Source organism: Oncorhynchus masou, chromosome 21 (assembly GCF_036934945.1).
Source record: "Oncorhynchus masou masou isolate Uvic2021 chromosome 21, UVic_Omas_1.1, whole genome shotgun sequence".
In the NCBI taxonomy this organism is placed as follows: Eukaryota; Metazoa; Chordata; class Actinopteri; order Salmoniformes; family Salmonidae; genus Oncorhynchus; species Oncorhynchus masou.
In genome coordinates, this window is record NC_088232.1 from 7,379,193 (window position 1) to 7,394,864 (window position 15,672).

The 15,672-nt window shown below is 42.5% G+C and overlaps 1 protein-coding gene across 6 annotated transcripts in view; it reads left to right on the top strand.

Moving 5' to 3' along the window:
* Positions 1–1,001: 1,001 nt before the first annotated feature.
* LOC135507736 (phospholipid-transporting ATPase ABCA1-like) overlaps positions 1,002–15,672 on the top strand; it is a 41,916-nt gene continuing 27,245 nt past the window's right edge. For all 6 annotated transcript variants that reach the window (XM_064927341.1, XM_064927343.1, XM_064927342.1 and 3 more), the window contains exons 1-6: positions 1,002–1,156; positions 3,366–3,471; positions 4,714–4,807; positions 7,254–7,395; positions 7,562–7,680; positions 15,415–15,536. In XM_064927341.1, coding sequence (XP_064783413.1) covers positions 3,406–3,471; positions 4,714–4,807; positions 7,254–7,395; positions 7,562–7,680; positions 15,415–15,536 — 543 coding nt within the window. In that variant the 5' untranslated portion in view covers positions 1,002–1,156; positions 3,366–3,405. The remainder of the gene's footprint in view (positions 1,157–3,365; positions 3,472–4,713; positions 4,808–7,253; positions 7,396–7,561; positions 7,681–15,414; positions 15,537–15,672) is intronic.

Here is a 15,672-nt window from a genome sequence, read left to right on the forward strand (position 1 = left end):
ACAGGCAGTGGCTCAGGTGGTTGATATCCTTGATGATCTCTTTGGCCTTCCTGTGACATCGGGGGCTGTAGGTGTCCTGGAGGGTTGGTAGTTTGCCCCCAGTAATGCGTTGGGCAGACCGCACCACCCTCTGGAGAGCCTTGCGGTTGTGGGTGCTGCAGTTGCCATACCAGGCAGTGATACAGCCCGACAGGATGCTTTCAATTGTGCATCTGTAAAAGTTTGTGAGGGTTTTAATTGACAAGCCAAATTTCTTTAGCCTCCTGTCTGTGTGGGTGGTCCATTTCAGTTTTTAAGTGATGTGTACGCCAAGGAACTTGAAGCTTTCCACTTTCTCCACTGCAGTCCTGTCAATGTAGATATGGGGGTGCACCCTCTGCTGTTTCCCGAAGCCCTGAATGCAGCTCGTTGAACAGTATTCTGTCGTTAGTTAACCACTGAACCTGGTCATCAAGCTTGTGTGTCTAGTTACTGTTTAGTCAAAGTCACTGAGGTGTAATGGTCTTTGGGTCAATAAATATCAATATGCTATGACAGACTCTAAATGGACGTTAAATCTGAAGTTCAAACAATATAGAATTATATTTCAAAAGGATAAAACAGAATTCTATTTTTATAAAGTGTGTGAAATGATATGTCTTCAGATTGAACCTACATTTAGAGTCTGTCATAGAATATTGGTATTTATTGGACTCGATTATGTCCCCAATGCCCACTGACAAGACTGAGCACTTGTTTTCAACCACAAATTAGGCTATTATACAGATATAACAATTAGACAATCATAAAATGATTATATACATTGCATGGACGGATTCAATACCGAAATAAATATGTATAGGGCGCCGTAGCCCTCTTAAGAGCTGTTTTTTTTACTCTACACGTGCGTCCCGTTTAAGGAGACAGCAACACAACCAGCCTTGGATCCTTTTGACCGCGAGTTACCTTTCCTCTTCCGAAAGCGGCTGCCTTGGCTGCCCCTATAAAAGCTTGGAGGAGAAAAAAAGCAGTTCTGTTAGAACCAGATACAGAGCAGCGAAGACAATAACGGTCGTGAAAAGGCGAATACAAAAGCGTCCATTGTACATTTTCCAATTCAAGGAATTATATTTGATGAACATTGAAGAATTGGAATTTCGCAGCATTAGGGGAAAAGGTCGGTTGTTTTTCTTTATTCGTTTTTGTTGTTTCTTTGTTAAGTGGCTCTGTGGGTGATATGCATTGTGTCATGCATCATCCTAAAGGAACTTTATTATTTGATATGTACAGAACGGATGTATATGGTTGCGGATGTATATGGTTGTTTGATTCAGTCTGTAAATCTTTTCAAAACAAAAGCGCATCTTTGCCTCCGCGCCTGTATAGTACGCGACATTGTTCAAAACAATCAGCACATGATTTCCAGTGTTTATCCTTAATCAAATGTATTGAATAACTTATGCATTTATGAGGTTTTTGGTAGGATGGGTAAGATGACAAACTGTGGGTCGTGTATTTGATGTCCTTTATCGCATATTACCGTATTGTGTTTGATGAATACAGTGTATGGGCTACATCATCTGTTGCTGTTCATTGTATGGAAGAGTCTGCGCTACGCTGAATGACCGAAAGTAACCCCTTCCTCTTGAAACAATGAAACATCCAGCATGAAGTTCTGAAATTATTACGATAATTATATTGCACTGACATGGTTGACATTCGATTACAATTATAGAATGTAACGTCTTAGATTGTGTACTTGTTTTTATAGTGAAATTATGTTATTGTTTTAATGAATGATTTTTTTCTGATTCATTGATTCAGGCTTGATGTTGTAGTTAAGGAAGGAGATGTTTACCAAACGGGTTTTGCAATTATGTTTTTTTGTCGATCCATCGTTGACCATAGTGGTTGTCATATTGTTATTCATTCGTTTTTTTTCATAGCCTGTTTCATCAAAGCATTGCATAATTTTGTTATTTTAGCCTTTGTAAGATGTTCATATTCTGAATGATTTTTGCAATGTTTTGAGACCATAACAGGCAATTGGATAAAAAGGCAATCGCATTGACTAATTTGGATTAAAAAAATATGATCATCATATGGAATGGCATTATCCTAGAGCAACTCTGCACCAGGCACCCGCATTGATTAATTTGCAGAGGCGGTTGTTTACAACTTCTAGGCCTACTGTAGTGGTTTGTTATGGTATGCGTTGAAGCTGATGGAAAAACAACCTAAAAAAACAACGACTTCCAATGTAACCAATACACGATCTGTTCATTAGAACATCTGTTTTTATTATGCCGGGCCCGGAGGTAGACGATCATACCGATTTTGCCAAATTACATCTTTTGAATAGGCTATCCATCCACCCAGGCATGAAATGAAATGTTACCTGCGTAGCCTGCTGGTCCTTCATTCGTCTCGAGAATAGACATTCCAATTGTTTGAGAGCTTGTTGCATCGCCATCATTATACATTTATTTAACTAGGCAAGTCAGTTAAAGACATTTTTTTTAAATATAATTTTATAATTTTTATATAATGACAGCCTGTCGTTCTGCCTTGTTTTACCTCGTCAGCTCCGGGATTTGATTTTACAACCTTTCGGTTACTAGTCCAACGCCCTAACCACTAGGCCACCAGCCTCCCCAAAAGTGATTGAATGGCAAGTTCAGACTAAAAGGACTACATTAAAAGTACACTCTCACCCTGAGCGACTTACCCTTGTGAGTGCAAATTTTTTCATTGCATTCTGGTCCCCCATGGGAATCAAACCCACAACCTTGGCATTGCATGCACCAGCACTCTACCAACTGAGCCACACAGAGACCCATTCATGTCCTAAGAACTCTGTTGCATCTGAAAGTATTTAATAATACAGCTGGCTATATAATTAGATAAATAGTAACAGCATTCGCCTCATGCAATTATAGGGATTGTTAATTTCTGTATTGCAATTGCTGGATTGAATTGAAATGTCATGTTATGAGAACATCTGGTAGTTTAGATATTAGTATTTTTTGTGTTATATTGTGTGGGTGCCACACCTTCACTTGCCGAGTATCCACTGACTGTTTGTAAATCCAAAAGTCCTTGTGTGTGTGTTTTTTTGTTGTTGTAACAGACACTGAATCTCTCAATTCTGGAAATGCCACCAGTGCACGAGTAAAAACTGCCCCGATTGGTTAATACAGTCTAGTATCCATTGGGGAATCTGATGGTTATATTTGGTTGGACTTTGACCTATGAGTGGCGAGGTGTCCAGTGGACTCAAACAGCCTGCTTCTCTGGTCTCACTGTGCTGCGTGTCTGCAGTTGGAAGCTCAAAAGCAGTAGGAAAAGGTCCCCGAGTCTCACTGTGTTGTCACTGTGCTCTGCAGTTGGGAGCTGGACGGCTGTAGCATAGGTCCCTGAGGCGAGATGGCCATCTCTACTCAACTGGGCTTACTGCTGTGGAAGAATTTCACCTACAGACGGAGACAGACAGTAAGTAGCTACTACAAAATAAAAGTCCATCAACCCCACGTAGATTCTTTGAGATAAGGGGAGCATGTCAATGAAAGTTGTTGGGGCAAAGTGCAATATTAAGCTTTAGTGGTTACAAGGTTTAGTAGAAATACAATGTGTTACTATTGTCATTTGTGTGGCCAGTTCACACAAAGAATAGCATCTTCTATTTATTGGTAAAAGGAATGAGATTGTGAAACACCGTTGAATGGACTTTATTTATCCTTTGAATCATTGAGGATGTTCAGACCGTCGATGACATCAACGTAGCAGGGCGTCAATGTGGTGATGGAGTTTTAAGTGCTCTCTCAAGTACACATTTCCGCAAAAAAAGGTTTGGATTCTGGAACATTTTAAATTACACCGTCGCCTTATCATGTCACCAAACTGTTAAACCTCAAAATCTCTCAGAAGAATCTAAGAACAAGATACATTTATAGAACAGATCCCCAGCCTCCATCTGACCAATGCTCTGTGAGGATGGGGCTGGGAGGACAGCAGCTGTTGTGGACATATGTCCACCCAACCAACCCTTCTCCCTTTCCACTCCCAGTCTTAGCTAGGATAAAGATTATAATATATTTGCCAACAGCTGATAAACCCCTTAATGGCTGCCTGACTCCCTCATAGTGGTTTGTGGAATGACCCACTTCCATTGTAAAGCAGGACCAGTCCATTCTAAAGGGGATCCTAGATTTTAATTGTAATTGAGGAAATGTCTCATTTAGAATCAAAATGACCCATCCAATATAGTCAAGAAATTGGTAACCTGGATTGTAGACTAAAGTACACAAAGAACGCTTAGAGGTGGGTTGTCTACTCTAGGACAGTGGTTCCCAACCTTTTTTGGTTATTGTATCACCATGTGGATTTTGCTCTATCCGGAGTACCCCTGAAGTATCCCCTTGTAGGTAGGCCAAGTACCCCTGGTTGGGAACCACTGCTCTAGGACACTGAAACATTCAATACATTTTTTGCGTCAAATATTTGTTACATCCATGGCCACCCTACTTTGCAAACAATTTCAGGTTCAAAGATTCCTCCTTATCTGCTGTTTTGCCCCAAATAAACAACACATGATTGTATGATTGAAATCTCCAAATGGGTTGTTCTGTAGGGAGACCAGACATCCTTACTATGGCATTAGTTTCACTGTTTGAATGCTGTTTGTCCTGACTGAGTTTATCAGCCTCTCATCGACCTTCTGAACTTCCCTTTCAGCTCCAGCTAATTATCGAGATAATATGGCCGCTCTTCATCTTCTTCATCCTCATATCTGTGAGGATGCATTACCCGCCCTACGAGCAACATGAGTGTAAGTAGCCTACACATACACTGAGTGCCTGAAATCACAATGTATTAGCCTGTGAAAGACGATTTTCTGTTTTATGTACATCTGAAGGACAATAAAGCTTTTAGAATTTGAATAGTTCAAATTGACTCAAATCTAGCCTTGTTTATGGTGATTTATTCACTCAGTTATAATGAGGCAATTCAAGGGTAAGTAGTGACGCACTAGAGGTCTCATGACATTTGGTCCAAATGCTGTTTCCTGTCATCATTTGTTCCCGTTTCTCATTCTTTGTAGTTCGATGAGTCAGATCACAAGATGGAGGACAACAGGATGCTCGACAGTTGTCCTTTACATCATTGGCCACTAGTGTTTATTGACTCCAAGACTCTTTGGAAAGCAAAGCAATACAGACAAAAGATACTTCAGGGAAAGCGAGAGCTCATCATTTTTAAAGGACATTACTGTTCGTATCAAAGACAGATAGTCACAACAGAACAGTGGAAGGCAGGAGATTCCCACAAGAAATGTGTCCCAATGGATTTAGTTATTCTAGAACAATGGATAAGGGGGGAAAAAATAGTGGGCTGTGTGAACATGTGGAAATGTTCCATAGGCCTACTGGAAAGGAAGAAAAAATGTTTTATTGCCCAATAAATGTCAATGCAGAGAAGAGTACATTAATGTCCTTACCTGCCATTTCTCGTCCCAAGCCAAGGTCTTCCTTCTATACAGTTTTCTTAAAAACATCCCAATCAGTTGGTCAATATCCAACTCGGTAGGTCAATATTTGATATATTGACCCGCTGGCCTGTATTACACAATAACAGCTCTGGGAACAGTTTGTTACTTACACAGATAATATATTCTCAACTTTGAGTTAGAAGCTAAAGTTAGAAGCTAAAATGGAATTGATTCTCTCGGTAAAATCAGAGCACCAAATGAAATTGAATTATTGCAAAATTCACCCGAAATTCACCCGTACATACTGTATTTCACCAGGTCAGAAGGCTATGCCTTTGCCCTCCTGTATAATACAGATATACACTGTGTGTACAAAACATTAGGAACGGATGTCTAATATTAAGTTGCACCCCCTTTAAATGAATTGGGCATGGACCCTGCAAGGTGTTGAAAGTGTTCCACAGGGATGCTGGCCCAAGTTGACTCCAATGCTTCCCACAGTTGTGTCAAGTTGGCTGGATATCCTTTTGGTGGTGGACCATTCTTGATACACGTTCTTGTTGAACGTGGAAATCCCGGCAGCGTTGCAGTTCTTGACACACTCAAACCAGTGCGCCTGGTACCTACCATACCCCGTTCAAAGGCACTTACATATTTTGTCTTTCCCATTCACCCTCTGAATGGCACACACACACAATCCATGTCTTAATTGTCTCAAGGCTTAAAAATCCTTCTTTAACCCTTCTCCTCCCATTCATCTACACTGATTTTTAAATGGATTTAACAAGTGATATCAATAAGGGATCATAGCTTTCACCTGGATTCACCTGGGCAGTTTATGTCATGGACAAAGCAGGTGTTCAAAATGTTTTGCCCACTCAGTGTCGGTTGGATAGCAGGCCAGTAGGTTAGGCTATTAAACTCACTGTATGATACCATAACGGTGGAATGTGAAATAACTATTCAAGTGTTACTACAAAGGCTTGTCAGATCCACACAAACACACACACACATTGACAAAAAAGGAAAACGGGAATACTTCTGTAACATGCTGTTTAGCAGAATGTGCATGTCACCATTTTGTTGATGGTCAAACCTGTCAACTCTAGTCAACTCGTCCGTAGATAGTAATACTAGATTTCACCCATTGAACTCAACAGTATTGACCTCAGGACTGGGTCACGCTAAATAGTCCTACTCTATTTGATTGCCTCACAATCTGCTGGGCTACTGTACAGCAGCAGATAACGGTTTGCTTATAACCTCTTTTTGGCTCGTCACTGAAAGTGAATGTCGATCCAACGGTCACATGAGTCATGTGGTTCACTGAGGCAATTATTAACCCCCCCCCCCCCTCACATCTCTCTTGGTCTCCGTCCCAGATGGCTCCCTATTTCCCAAATTAGTGCAGTACTTTTGGCCAGAGCACTTGCGGAATAAGGTGCCGTTTGGGACGCAGCCTTGGCCTCTCTGTTAGACAACACAGTTCCTCAAGAGTACACGAGGAATCCGTGCCCACGCGAGGTCCCCCGTTGTACTGTACTCTTGCTAAACCAAGATGTCCGCCTGGCTGTTATTTTCGATCTTCTGAATTGAGCCAAGCTGAAATGGAGTTTCACTCAGTCCTCCTTGCTCTGCCATTGTGAAATGTTGGGGGACTGACTGAAGTACCCCATTTACTCAACATAATCATTTGACTTCAGTGGCCATCTGGGCAGCTACATAGGGAGATATTGTGACGTAGAGCGGTGTCGATCATTGACCTTCCCTATTTGTCCCCCTCCAGGCCATTTCCCCAACAAGGCCATGCCCTCGGCGGGCACCTTGCCCTGGGTACAAGGGATCATCTGTAACGCCAACAACCCCTGCTTCCGCCACCCCACACCAGGAGAGAGCCCAGGGCTGGTGGGCAACTTCAACGATTCTATGTAAGTTCATCCCGGAAAACTGACCCTTTTTAAGAACTTTAACATTGACTGATTTGATAGAATGATTTGATTAGTCATGTCTGTGACAAACAACCAAGTAAACAATGTAAGCTAAGACATTAAAACATTTGAAATAATAATCTAATCGTCTCTCTATGAAACACAGAATCTCCCGTCTGTTCATTGATGCCAAGAAGATCCTCCTCTACAGCCAGAATGACAAGAGCTTCGAGGGCTACAAAGTTCTGGTGCGGGCTCTGGGGAAACTACAGAGCAACACGGCAGGTAGGACAGATCACAGTACATAGACCCTGAGCTACAGACTTAAAGATGCATCCCACTGGGCAACCAACTGGTTGAATCAACGTTGTTTCCATGTCATTTCAACAACGAAATGCAAAGTGAGGATGTTGAATCAATGTGGTAAAATGATTGGATTTGCAAAAAGTCATCAACGTACGGGAATTTTGTCTTTTTTCACTCAACTTTTAGCTTAAATTCAACGACATGGTAACATTTTTCTTGTTGATTTCATGTTGAATTCACGTTAGTTGACAACTCAACCAAATATAAATGAAAACTAGGTGTTGAAATTCCATCTGTGCCCAGTGGGATGTGCATGGATAACCTTTTTGTTGATGCACTGTCCATACATTTACGCTGATTTATACATTTGTACGTATTGTTTATATACTGTATGACATCACATTTTATGTTTGTTTCTCAAATCAAATCAAATTTTATTTGTCACATACACATGGTTAGCAGATGTTAATGCGAGTGTAGCGAAATGCTTGTGCTTCTAGTTCCGACAATGCAGTAATAACCAACAAGTAATCTAACTAACAATTCCAAAACTACTGTCTTATACACACAAGTGTAAGGGGATAAAGAACATGTACATAAAGATATATGAATGAGTGATGGTACAGAGCAGCATAGGCAAGATACAGTAGATGGTATCGAGTACAGTATATACATATGAGATGAGTATGTAAACAAAGTGGCATAGTTAAAGTGGCTAGTGATACATGTATTACATAAAGATGCCGTAGATGATATAGAGTACAGTATATACGTATACATATGAGATGAATAATGTAGGTTATGTAAACATTATATTAGGTAGCATTGTTTAAAGTGGCTAGTGATATATTTTACATCATTTCCCATCAATTCCCATTATTAAAGTGGCTGGAGTTGAGTCAGTGTGTTGGCAGTAGCCACTCAATGTTAGTGGTTGCTGTTTAACAGTCTGATGGCCTTGAGATAGAAGCTGTTTTTCAGTCTCTCGGTCCCAGCTTTGATGTACCTGTACTGACCTCACCTTCTGGATGATAGCGGGGTGAACAGGCAGTGGCTCGGGTGGTTGTTGTCCTTGATGATCTTTATGGCCTTTCTGTAACATCGGGTGGTGTAGGTGTCCTGGAGGGCAGGTAGTTTGCCCCTGGTGATGCGTTGTGCAGACCTCACTACCCTCTGGAGAGGGTAGTGTGGGCGGAGCAGTTGCCGTACCAGGCGGTGATACAGCCCGCCAGGATGCTCTCGATTGTGCATCTGTAGAAGTTTGTGAGTGCTTTTGGTGACAAGCCAAATTACTTCAACCTCCTGAGGATGAAGAGGCGCTGCTGCGCCTTCTTCACGGTGCTGTCTATGTGAGTGGGCCAATTCAGTTTGTCTGTGATGTGTATGCCGAGGAACTTAAAACTTACTATCCTTTCCACTACTGTTCCATCGATGTGGATAGGGGGGTGTTCCCTCTGCTGTTTCCTGAAGTCCACAATCATCTCCTTAGTTTTGTTGACGTTGAGTGTGAGGTTATTGTCCTGACACCACACTCCGAGGGCCCTCACCTCCTACCTGTAGGCCGTCTCGTCGTTGTTGGTAATCAAGCCTACTACTCTTGTGTCGTCCGCAAACTTGATGATTGAGTTGGAGGCGTGCGTGACCACGCAGTCGTGGGTGAACAGGGAGTACAGGAGAGGGCTCAGAACGCACCCTTGTGGGGCCCCAGTGTTGAGAATCAGCGGGGTGGAGATGTTGTTGCCTACCCTCACCACCTGGGGGCGGCCCGTCAGGAAGTCCAGTACCCAGTTGCACAGGGCGGGGTCGAGACCCAGGGTCTCGAGCTTGATGACGAGCTTGGAGGGTACTATGGTGTTAAATGCCGAGCTGTAGTCGATGAACAGCATTCTCCCATAGGTATTCCTCTTGTCCAGATGGGTTAGGGCAGTGTGCAGTGTGGTTGAGATTGCATCGTCTGTGGACCTATTTGGGCGGTAAGCAAATTGGAGTGGGTCTAGGGTGTCAGGTAGGGTGGAGGTGATATGGTCCTTGACTAGTCTCTCAAAGCACTTTATGATGACGGAAGTGAGTGCTATGGTGCGGTAGTCGTTTAGCTCAGTTACCTTAGCTTTCTTGGGAACAGGAACAATGGTGGCCCTCTTGAAGCATGTGGGAACAGCAGACTGAGATAGGGATTGATTGAATATGTTCGTATGTGATGTTACTGATTCTGATCCTAAGCCTGTGCCCACCTGCGTACATAGGCCCTGAGCAATAGACGCATAGCACGCATACTGATCTGAGTTTGATTAGCCTAGTTTTTCAGTAGGTATGTATGATCACCTATCTGTACATGCCTCATAGCTATAGACGTAGGGCACACGCTGTTGATTTGAAGCACATAGTACTGAACTTGAGACTTGTTTGATGGGGAAGTCCTCGTTTTCCTGGGGCCGTACGGTGCAGAGAGTTCAGAGCAAATGGCATGCTTAGATTTTAATGGCCTCCATGAAACCCCAAATTCCTAATGCGAAGAAAAGCAGATTACTGGCGACCATACAGCTCCTAATCAAATGGGGCCGTTTGGCTCGTAATGGAGTGCAATGGGTGCATGTTGGCAGCATAGAAATAGAGTTATTAGAATGGACGTTCTCATTCCAGTCAAACGATTCATTGATTGTTCTACGATTCATGAGTGATCCATTCAAAAGCGTGGTGGTCTGAGGGGCTTTGTTAGTATGGTCCCAGATCTGCTGGGAGTTGGCTAGATGGCAAAAACAAATATGGGACCAGGCTTTGTCCCTTCTAGTAATTCAATTTCTATGGGTGGCATAGCATTGGTGTAATCAGTCCATGCCAGTCCTTGGGTGGGGAGGTTGCTGCTGGGCCAACCAGGGGGCAGTGCCCCTGTCCTGTTCTAACTCTTTTAGCAGGAAGACCTCCCTGGGCTCACCCATCACAACAGGATACAGATTTAAACTAACTGGCCCTTCAATGTTCTGACTGCTATCTCTGTGTCTGAACTGGACCAACCCCGGGCTTGGAATGTGTCTGCATCCTGTTTGAGGGTCATTATGTGCTCTGGTCTCCCCTCACGTGACTGTCCATCTCATTTTAGATGGCGAATAAGTAATCGTATTACCAGCAGGAAAAAAACGGAATACCATTGAAAATAAACTTCTGCACACTGCTCCACAGATTTAATGGATGCTGTAATGTTAGCTTTTGGCTCTTGCTGAGCTGCCATTTTCCAGAGTGGAAAATACATGGGGCTGTCATGACTTTGGCCCAGGAAGAGGGGGGGAAAGGTCTTTGAGGAAATCAGGTTGATGATTGTGTCTTTCCCTTGCATGAGTCCTGAGGTGTCCCAGTCCCCACACCCCTACGTACATATCTGCCATACATATTACCTACCCACTGGGCAAAACACGTTGAATTAACATTATACCAATGTCATATTTCAACGTACAACTGACATTGACCATTAATTGAATTATTTTGGTTGAATTCCCTAATTAGGTAACATCAGCTGCTGGATGAGCCTCATGTCACCTCATCAAGGCTAACGCTAACACCACTGTTAATTAACCTGTCTGGGAACGGTGTTCCTCGCCAACAGCCAATGAAATTGCAGGGTGCCAAATACAAATCAACAGAAAGCTCATAAATCAAATTTCTCAAACATACAAGTATTAGGCACCATTTTTAATATAAATTCACATTAATCCAGCCACAGTGTCTGATTTCAAAAATGCTTTACAGCGAAAGCTCCACAAACTATTATGTTAGGTCACCACCAAGTCACAAAAAAACCCAGCCATTTTTCCAGCCAAAGAGAGGAGTCACAAAAAGCACAAATATAGATAAAGTTAATCACTAACCTTTGATGATCTTCATCAGATGACACTCATAGGACTTCATGTTACACAATACATGTATGTTTTGTTCGGTAAAGTGCATATTTATATCCAAAAATCAAATTTTACATTGGCGTGTTACATTCAGTAGTTCCAAAACACGCATTGATTTTGCAGAGCCACATGGATTTACAGAAATACTCATTATAAATGTTGATGAAAATACATGTGTTATACATAGAAATATAGACAAACTTCCCCTTAATGCAACCGCTGTCAGATTTATTTGTTAACTTTGCGGAAAAAGCATAATCTGAGTACGGCGCTCAGAGCCCAAAACAGCCAAAAGAAATATCCGCCATGTTGCTCAGTCAACATTAGTCGGAAATAGCATTATAAATATTCAATTACATTTGATGATCTTCATCAGAATGCACTCCCAGGAATCCCAGTTCGACAATAAATATTTGTTCCATAAAGCCCATCAATTATGTCCAAACAGCTTCTTTTGTTAGGGTGTTTGGTAAACAAATCCAAACGCGCGTTCAGATCCAGTCGGACGAAAAGTTCAAAAAGTTATATTACAGGTCGTAGAAACTTGTCAAACTAAGTAAAGAACCAATCTTTAGGATGTTTTTATCATAAATGTTAAATAATGTTCCAACCGGAGAATTCCATTGTCTGTAGAAAAGCAATGGAACGAGAGCTACCTCTCATGTGAAATGCGCGTGACTGAGAACGAGGCTGCTGCCAGACCCCCTTAGTCAAACAGCTCTCATCCGGCCCCCCTTCACTGTAGAAGCCTGAAACAACGTTCTAAAGATGGTTGACATCTAGTGGAAGCCTTAGGAAGTGCAAGATGACCGATATCCCACTGTGTGTTCGATAGGGGCTGAGTTCAAAAACGACAAACCTCAGATTTCCCACTTCCGGTTTGGATTTTTTCTCAGGTGCTTGCCTGCCATATGAGTTCTGTTATACTCATATACATCATTCAAACAGTTTTATAAACTTCTGAGTGTTTTCTATCCAATACTAATAATAATATGTATATATTAGCATCTGGGACTGAGTAGGGGGCAGTTTACGCTGGGCACGCTATTCATCTAAAAGTGAAAATGCTGCCCCCCACTTCCCAAAGAAGTGTTTAAACCATCAAGGCTAACACTAACACCACTGTTAAACCATCAAGGCTAACGCTAACACCACTGTTAAACCATCAAGGCTAATGCTAACACCACTGTTAAACTATCAAGCTGACACATTTTAGAGCGAGCAAATTATTATTATTATCATTATTACATAAAGGAGCATAAATGAGCTGTCTGTGGTAACCATACTATCACTATTTTACATTGAGAAAAGAGTAGTTCAGAGACTAACATAGGCCTACCACTAAAAGATTAATCGCTTAAAAACAGAACTCACTGACCCCACTTTGGTCTGAGTAGTATTTCACATTCCCCCTCCAACATGCATTTATCGTCAATCTTCTCTTGCAGTATAACTTCTCACCGAGGCTTCCTTCCAGAGCCTAGTTAAGATATTACCTGAGATATTCAGGTCATGAAGACTGTGTCAAACACTATTGTGGAATAGCTAATTCCAGCATAATTATGTTGTATGCAAATAAAACAAGTCACGTGAACAATCTGGCCAAACGTGGAGAAATGTATCTGTGTTAAAAATACCAGTTTGAATATCAGGACTTAAAAGCAACCAGTGTTACAATTGGTTACTTCAGTGTTTAAAAGGAGTCAAGGAGCAGATCACAGCTCTGCATCGACCCTCTCTAAGGGTTACGTCAAAGGGGAGAAAGTTCATGTTGACGCTAGAATTAGAATTAGTGCCTCGTGTCACAAGGAAGCACTTTAATCTTATTCATGAAATATATCCACTTTACTCTTCTCTCACTTGGCTGTATGTTTTATATGCTAGACATCGATATGCTGCTGCTTGCGTTTGTCTTTTTGGGTTTGTAACCCAGACTAGTTTTAATGTAATGGGTTGATGTGTCAGCCAGACTGACTGACTGAAAGGTTTCCTAGGTGGGTCGTTTGTTCTTTCGAAGGTCTCTAAACTCCTCTCGGCTCTCTTCCCACTGACGCACGGACGTGCGCACGTACAATTCTCCTTCTCAAAGAGTTCTGGCTTGCCTAGTGTCCCACATTGTTTGTCCCCCCCCTTTCGGTCGGTCAAGTTCCAAATCAGTCCGACTCTCATTTCCCATTTTTGTTCTGTTGAATAACACCACAGGCACCTTCCTTCTCTCTGGTTATTAGACTCAGTCAGTCAGGACCATCATCTTCTGTGTCCCGATATAGTGCACTACTTTTGATCAGATCCCTATAGGAAACAGGGCGGGTCGTTCGGGCCTCAGGTGACCACGACCCTCTCAGTCAGTACGTTTGTTCCACTTCTTCTATCAACCTGAAATGATCTGGAGCCAACTGTCATTTGTCACGCTTGGCAAAGGCGGCCATTTTGTTTGACTGATTGTAGGTTGTTTGTTGAGTCAGAGAGGTTTGGGAACATGTTAAACATATGTCTCCTCATGTCTATAAAGTATTTTTTCACCAGAAGCCAGAGCAAGTAGTGACAAGCCTGGGTGGCAGTCTGTCTCGTATTGTTGTAGCCTACTTGTTATTGTTTTGGTAGGTCAAAGACACAGCATACTAACCACCTAAGCCAAGTGCAGATAGACGATACCATTTGGGGCTATTCCTCTTTCTTGTATGGCTGTACTCTCACTCAGTAGTTAGGACCCAAGTGCAGATAGACGGTACCATTTGGGGCTATCCCTCTTTCTTGTATGGCTGTACTCTCACTCAGTAGTTAGGACCCAAGTGCAGATAGACGGTGCCTTTTGGGGCTATCCCTCTGGTCTTTCATGGCAGTACTCTCACTCAGTGCTCTTGTTAGTCCAGTCTCTTGTTTCCTGAAGTCAGGATGATTAGAGCTCATTACCACTCCCTGGTTATTTGCTCTGGGGTCGTCTCTATGCTCTGGGGATGTCTCTACAACACACACCACGTCCCCCTTGACCTGCTCCCAGGAGCCTCTGGGGCAGCTAAGTGTTTCCTGTCTAGATCGTGTAAACAGTTGAGTTTTACCTGGAACCCAAAATGGCTCTCCTACAGGGACAGACAAAGTTCTAGGTATAACTTGTTTCTAAGAGTATAGGGTAAGGGTTCTGATCAAGAAAAACTCTTTGGCCCTAGTTATGAGTAACACTCCCTTCTAGTAGGCCCCACCCCACCCCCCAAGTGGTAATGCTCCTACTTTACCATGTATCCGGCAGCTACTCTTGTCACTGTGCTAACTAACGTTTAAGTAAGGATATTTCCAATTCAAGGTGGGAAGGCAGGGACGGGACAGAGTGAAAAGTGAGGAGCCCAGTACTCTCGCCCAGTATTTGGGCCAAAGTGGAACGCCCTAGAGTAACCCCAGATGCGGAGTGCGAAGCAGTAGAGTGCTGAGCTGACTTCAACTGGTTTTTAAGAGGAGATGACTTCTCTGGAATGTTCTGACCCAGTGAACACAATAGCCCCCTGAGCGGGGTAGACTGTGTCCATGATATGTCTCCCCCTCACTGTATCACTCCATTCTGTCCATGCCAGTATATTAGTATAATATTTCTATTATACCATAGTATTGAGGAATTTACAGTTTTCACCCAAGTAACACTGTGTATTTGGAGTTTCCCCAAATAATAGACTATAATTTCTCTATTCAAGATGATGAGTTTCGATGCTAAATTACAATTCTATCCGTAAAAACATATTTCTGTCATTTTTTAAATAGATTTGTTTCTAATCATGCAGCGCAGTGTTCCTAGGCAGTCTGTTGAATGTGTATTCCCATCATCCCATACCAGGTTTCAAGCTGAAGGACTTTCTCCGTGATAAGGAAACCTTATCGTCGTTCCTGCATCGCAACGCCTCCCTATCCCGTCACGCCGTCCAGCAGATTGTCGAAGCTGACCTCAACCTAGAGAAGGTAAACATATTGACTGTGTGTGAAGAGAAAATAGAAGGCTGATCTCTCCGTTTGTCACCACATCGAGTACCTTTTTAAAAGGCAGTCACACATGCCATGACCTTGGTTTGCTGGTATCGGACGGACCGTAACTATA